This window comes from Carlito syrichta, unplaced genomic scaffold (genome assembly GCF_000164805.1).
Source record: "Carlito syrichta isolate Samal-C Ts95f unplaced genomic scaffold, Tarsius_syrichta-2.0.1 Scaffold136261, whole genome shotgun sequence".
In the NCBI taxonomy this organism is placed as follows: Eukaryota; Metazoa; Chordata; class Mammalia; order Primates; family Tarsiidae; genus Carlito; species Carlito syrichta.
Window position 1 is genome coordinate 43,276 of NW_007080357.1, and position 7,073 is coordinate 50,348.

Consider the following 7,073-nt stretch of genomic DNA (forward strand, 5'->3'; position numbering starts at 1 on the left):
TGTAATTCCGGCTACTTGGAAGGCTGAGGCGGAAGGATCGCCAGAGCCCAGCAGGTCGAGGCTGTGGTGACCGGGAACGGTCACTGCACTCCAGTCTGGGCGACAGAGTAAGACTCCAACTCAAAAAAAAAAAAAAGGAAGCTTTTTTTTCTTTTGAGTTGAAGTCTCACTCTGTTACCCAGGCTGGAGTGCAGTAACATGCTCATGGCCACTGCAGCCTCGGCCATCTGGGTTCAGGCAGTCCTTCCACCTCAGCCTTCCAAGTAGCTGGAATTACAACCATGCACCACCACGCCCAGCTAATTTTTCTTGATTTATTGTAGAAACGAGGTCTTGCCAAGTTGCTCAGGCTGGTCTTAAGCCCCTGAGCTCAGGCAGTCCTCTCGCTTCTGCTTCCCGTAGTTTTGGGACTACAGGCATGAGCCACCACATCTGGCAAAAAGGCTTAAGAGTAAGGATGCAGAGATTATACAGACAATGAAACACTATCAGGGACTGAGACACTTGCTCTGTTTTTTCAGTGTCTTCTCTACTTGCCTCACTCTTAAGCTTTACCTTGTACTTGGCTTTGACCTGCCGAGTGCCTGCTTTGCCATATATTCCTTATAACCTCTCATAGCAGTTCCTTATCTCTGGGCTGTCTCTGTACATAGACTCTTGTTAAGTGCTTATCCCTGGGTGAAATCTTGGGGTCAGTGAGCTCCCCTCAGGTGCTCTGGCAGCTTTAGAGGGGGCTGTGTGATACATTCATTGTTTAAAAGACTAAATGTTCCTGGCCAGGCATCGCAACTTACGCTCATAATCCCAGCACTTTGGGAAGTGGAGACGAGAGAATTGCCTGAGCCCAGGGGTTTGAGACCAGCCCGGGCAACTTGGCGAGACCTCGTCTCTACAATAAATTTTTTAAAAATGACTGCACATGGTAGCATGTGCCTGTAGTTCCAGCTACTACTTGGAAGGCCGAGGCAGAAGGATTTCCTGAACCCAGCAGATTGAGGCTGTGATAGCCATGAGAGTGCCACTGCACTCCAGCTTGGGCAACAGAGTGAGACTTTACTCAAAAAAAAAAAAAAAATGACTAATGGTCCCTTTGCAAATACTTAACAGCCATCTTGAAATTGTTTCAGAGTGGTGGGGGTAGGAGGAATTGTACTTTTTTTTTTTAAAAACAGGATTTATTTAGCCGGGCGTGGTGACTTGTGCCTGTAGTTCCAGCTACTTGGAAGACTGAGGCGGTAGGATCACCAGAGCCCAGCAGGTTGAGGCTGCAGTGGCCGCCCCAGCCACTGCACTCCAGTCTGGGCGACGGAGTGAGACTCCCACTCAAAAAAAAAGAAAAGAAAACAGGGTTTATTGAGAGGGCAGAAAAGCTCCCATAGTGGGAGGCGACCCAAGGGGGTTGCCTCGTACTTTCCTTTTTAATGAAATACACAGAGATAGATAGAATAATATAATGAAACCCAGTACCTTAACCCAACTTCAACATATGTTTTGTGACTCTTGTTTGATTTTTGTTGTCTTGGGCTCAGATGAAATGACCATGGATGCCATCCTGGCACGATTGAAACTCCTGAATCCAGATGACCTGAGAGGAGAAATTATCAAAGCTGGGTTGAAATGTGGACCCATTACATCAACCACAAGGTTCATTTTTGAGAAAAGATTGGCCCAGGCTTTGCTAGAGCAAGGACAGCTGCCTTCCTATCCTCCCGACCATGATGGGGCGGGTGCTGTGGCACCCAGCCAGGATACACAGAGGGTTTTGAAGTCAGCTGTGGAGAACCCAACTGAACAGACCAGTTTCTCTGAGGACAGAGATTTTGGTTATAGTATGGGCTTGAATCCTCCAGAGGAGGGAGCTGTGATAGCCAAGACCTGCTCGGTGGCCCTCAGTGCCACAGTCGACACCCTCAGAGCTGGAGTGACAGCCTCTAAGGAGCCACCGCTGTACTATGGCGTGTGCCCTGTGTATGAGGACGTCCCGGCGAGAAATGGTAATGTGACTCTTGTGTGCTCTTTCCTTACCCAGACAGAATGGGGGGTGGGGGGGTGGGGGATATAAACATTGAAAAACTATAGGACAAAAAGAAAAATTTAGTCACCATAATCTCATCATGGAAAATTAACCATTGTTAACATTATGTAACCAGCACAGTGGCTCACACCTGTAATCCCAGCACTTTGGGAGGCGGAGGCAAGAGGGTTGCCTGAGCCCAGGGTTGCCTGAGACCAGCCTGGGCAACATACTGAGACCTTGTCTCTACAATAAATCAAAAAATTAGCTGGACATGTTGGCACATGTCTGTAGTTCCAGCTACTTGAAAGGCTGAAATGGAAGGATCACCTGAGGCCAGCATGTGGAGACTGTGGTGGCCATGAGAATGCCACTGCACACCAGCCTGGGTGACAGAGTAAGACTCCAACTCAAAAAAAAAAAAAAATTATGTAGACTCTTCCTGAATTTTTGTGAAATTGTATAAGAATTGCTGGGGATTATCAACAAGGGTGCCTGAGCAAAGCATATTTGTATACCTAACCCTTAACTGTACCCCACAATATCATAATAAAAAATATTGATTATAAAAAAAAGAATTGCTGGGGAAATTGAATTCTGTGAGATATGCTTGACTTACAAATATTGTTTGGCTCGTTGCCATTTGTTAGGAACTTTGTTGATTAATCATCTCCCCTTTTTCAAAATTCACTGTAACCTGGACACCTTCTTTATGAATGAATGCAAATGACCAGTGAATATATAAGTATTTTTCAACATTAAAGAATTATCGTTTTATGCAAGACTTAGCATTGGGGAAAAACAAGAACTCAGTGTTGAACAGAATATCAGAAACTGTGCACTATCCTCATTTCAGTCGTGATTGTGGCAATATTTTCCGTGCTGCCCAAAAATGGGAGACTGCATCATTAACAGAATGGAACAGTGTTCGACCATGAGATCTTTCAGAGAAGATTTAGTGACACTGGGGAATGGTCATGGTGTGATTTTTATCCGTTTAATCCTCTATTATTATAAAAGTTGCTTGATGAAAAAAGTTCATTTATAATGTATATATCCTATGCATAGTATGTAAAGTGAAAGTGAAGTTTCTCTCTTCCCCATTCAAATCTTGTTCTCTAGAAGCAACCACTTGACTGCTTTTGTATGTCATACCAGATCCTATTATTTTTTACTTATATACATAAACTTATTTTTTATATATTTATGAATTTTTTTTTTTTTGAGTTGGAGTCTCACTCTGTCACCCAGACTGGAGTGCAGTGGCCGCTTCCGGCCGCCGCAGCCTTGACCTGCTGGGCTCCGACGATCCTTCCGCCTCAGCCTTCCAAGTAGCCGGAATTACAGGCGTGCGCTACCACACTCGGCTGATTTTTTGATTTATTGTAGAGATGAGGTCTCACTGCCCAGGCGGGTCTCGAACCCACGGGCTCAGGCAATCCACTCACCTCAGCCTCCCAAAGGTGCGGGATTACAGGCTGAGCCACCAAGCCCTACTATTTATGAATTTTTTAAGTCAGGCTCTCACTCTGTCACCCAGGCTGGAGTGCAGTGGCATGATCACTTTTCACTGCAGCCTGGACCTCCTGGGCTCAGGCAGTCCTTCCACGTCAGCCTCCTGAGTAGCTGGGACTGCAAGTGTCACCACCACACCTGGCTAATTTTTAGATATTTTTTGTAGAGGCAAGTCTCATATAAAATTTGACTATGGCCATTCCCCTGTGGAACATTAATATTTTAATATAATTGGGACTGTCTTTTCCTTTATAGAGTTCCTTATGGATGATCTCTTGGCATGCTTAGAAAGGCATTTGCCATCCAATATTATGTCTAAAACTCCTATATTCTTGGCTGATATTTTCATAATTTCTTAAACTTGCCTTTTAAATTATTTTTATTTGTATCTTTACTCCATATGAAGTTTATGTTTTATATGCTATAGTATCTTGGAATATAGAATTACATATTTGTATAAAATATGTACCGTATTATTCACATACACCTACATGCGTGGTCAAACTTATTAACTGTGCTCTTTTGGCTAGCTAAGATGCCTTTTTTCAAGACTAAAAATCTGAACCAATCATGGACAAAGTTGCAGATGTGCCCTCAGCCTGTGCCTGAGGGACGTGTTTCCAATCACTCATACCTAATTTTCCTTTGTAACTTTTCCCACCTAGAAAGGATCCATGTTTATGAAAATAAAAAGGAAGCATTGCAAGCTGTAAAAATGATTAAAGGGTCCCGATTTAAAGCTTTCTCAACCAGAGAAGATGCTGAGAAATTTGCTAGAGGAATTTCTGATTATTTGCCTTCTCCAAGCAAACCCTCATCACCACTTTCTCCTGTGAAGGTAGCACCACTCTTCAGCAATGGTGGGTTGAAAGGTAAATTATACTGCAGTTCACAAACTGACATTGCTTTGTGGTATGTAGCTTTTCCTGATGCAGTGACTGGCTTTCCCCATGAGGTAGAGGTGATGGGGATGGAGTGACCAGGAAGCCACTTGGGTTCTGAGGCTAATGTGCCAGTACGTAGGATCCGGATCACAGATAGCCACTGAGAAGAACACCATTTCCCCTTCTGTCTGTCCCCTTGTCTCCCTCCTGCCTGTTGGACTTGGTCTTTTTTGGGTACTGAGACCAGTCTACTTCCCTAGCTAAAGCTGCACCAACTTGTAGGACCGGGGCATCTGCAAAAGACAGGCTTACCTGCCGGAGCTGTCCAGCCAGAAATCTGAGCACACCTACTGCCCAACTCAGAGCCGTGGCATCACTCACAGCCAGCATCATGCAGACCCATCTTTAACGTTGGTCCTACCTCAGCTTTCTTCCCTCTCCTAGCTCAGGTTTCTGGACCTCCTGACTGACTTGGGCTCCAGAGGGATGGCACCCTCTCCTACATATCTGACTTCAGTTGAGAATCTGCCTGTCTTCACTGAGCCTTACGTGCTTTCTAGATGGAAACCAGAATGATTTCTAGCAGTTTACAAATTTCCCTCTTTGCATTTTGTGAAACTTCCCCTGCAAGAAATCACTTTAAGACATTCTTAGGAGTTGAAAGAAGAGTAGTAGAAATCCCATGTGGAGCACTCCGTGCATGGTACAGGTCCTATGTGATTGCTGATGGTCTTTCCTTGGCCACAGCTGCCCTTCTTCCTGCTCTGCTTGCTGATGCCTCATTCCCAAAGCCAGCAAGATTCCATTTGGGTCTGACTGCACTTCACCTACATGCTCAGAGCGCCTGATTTCTTACCTGTCACTCCCAATTGGCGTGTAAGCCCCGCAGGAAAGTGTTTATCCCCCAGTGTAGTATGTAGGGGCAATGAGAAACTGTGAAATTAAATGTTCTTAAATTCTCTCTCTCTCAATGACAGATGGTTTGTGCTTGTCTGAATCAGAAACAGTCAGTAAAGAGCGAGCGAATGGTTACAAAAATCCCCGCACGCAGGACCTCACTGCCAAGCTTAGAAAAGCTGTGGAGAAGGGAGAAGAAAACACCTTTTCTGATCTGATCTGGAGTAATCCCCGTTATCTGATTGGCTCAGGGGACAACCCAACCATTGTACAGGTGAGCCTGCATTCAGCATTGCTGGTGCCATTGCAGTCACCAAGCTCGTGATGAAGTACTACATGTAACGAAAACTGAGGCTTAAAAGATGCGGTTTTCCTCCAGGAGGGATGCAGGTACAACGTCATGCATGTTGCCGCCAAAGAGAACCAGGCCTCCATCTGCCAGCTGACGTTGGAAGTCCTGGAGAACCCTGATTTCATGCGGCTGATGTACCCGGATGACGATGTGGCCATGCTGCGGAAGCGTATCCGCTACATCGTGGACCTGTACCTGAATACCCCCGACAAGATCGTGCGTGCCCCTGCCCCTCTCGCTCTGACCTCTTTCGTAGAGAGAGCAGTCGGTTTTCTCGTGAGAGAAAGGTGTACAGTCTGGGTGTAGTGAGTACGTCTTGTGCTTGTGTGTAGTGAGTACGTCACACCCCACAGCAGCGGCAAGTGAGGTGTTGGGAAGAGTAGGAAGAGGAGTGTGCTCATTGACTCGGAGAACTTGGAGACATGGCTGAAGAGAGGACTTGCCGGAGGAGTTGACCCTGCTGGTGTGGTGGGGCGGGGCCCCTCGGGGTGTGTGGGACACTAGATGCTGGGGTGCCTGGAGGCTTCCCTCTTGGGCTCTTTCAAGAGAGGAGGGTGGACAAGTGCCCAAACCCATAGGGATAAAAGTGGGAAAGCCTTGGTGTCTTTTTTCAAATAGCCTATCCATATCTTTTATATGGTTTCTTTTACCTTAGAAATATTTTCCATAAGGTTCAACATTTTGGAACTTTTTCTCTTTTTTTGGTTTTTAGAGTTGGAGTCTTACTCTGTCGCAAAGGCTGGAGTACAGTGGCACATGCATGGCTACTGCAGTCTCGACTTCCTGAGTGCAGGCAATCCTTTCGTCTCAGCCTTCCAAGCAGCTGGAACTGTAGACTTGTGCCACTATGCCCTGCTAATTTCTGATTTATTATAGAGATGAAGTCTTGCCAAGTTGTCCAGGGTGGTCTCCAACCCCTGGGCTCGGGCAGTCCTTTCACCTTGGCCTCCCAAAGTGCTGGGATTACAGGCTTAAGCCACTGCTGGAAACATTTTTAATGGTTTAAAGGGCTTAAGTAAGAATTCTTGAAACAGAAGAACTGATGTATTTATTATTTATATAAGGGAAAACCCAATGATAACTTCGAGCCAAGAATTGTAAACTCTTAGTAAAGCCTGAGTTTGGAAAGTTGTGGTGGGTGATAGAGTAAAAGAAGGGTGTTGTGGTGAGGCCTCATTTTATTACTTGATAACACAATGAATGTGATACATTGAATTGCATACTTGAGAAGCAGGAATGACTTTTAAATTAACAAGAAAAGGGCTGGGCACAGTGGCTCACTCCTGTAATTCCACCACTTTGGGAGGACAAGGTGTGAGGAATGCTTAAACCTAGGAGCTCAGCCGGGTTCGGTGGCTCAGTCTGTAATCCCAGCACTTTGGGAGGCTGAGGTGAGTGGATTGCCTGAGAC

General features: G+C 45.6%; 1 protein-coding gene across 2 annotated transcripts in view; it reads left to right on the forward strand.

Annotated features, from left to right (window-relative positions):
* Positions 1-1,534: 1,534 nt before the first annotated feature.
* The window catches only part of ANKLE2 (ankyrin repeat and LEM domain containing 2), a 26,217-nt gene continuing 20,678 nt past the window's right edge, over positions 1,535-7,073 (forward strand). For both annotated transcript variants that reach the window (XM_021708401.1, XM_008049729.2), the window contains exons 1-4: positions 1,535-1,994; positions 4,195-4,401; positions 5,391-5,584; positions 5,690-5,878. In XM_021708401.1, the coding sequence (XP_021564076.1) occupies positions 1,535-1,994; positions 4,195-4,401; positions 5,391-5,584; positions 5,690-5,878 (1,050 nt within the window). The remainder of the gene's footprint in view (positions 1,995-4,194; positions 4,402-5,390; positions 5,585-5,689; positions 5,879-7,073) is intronic.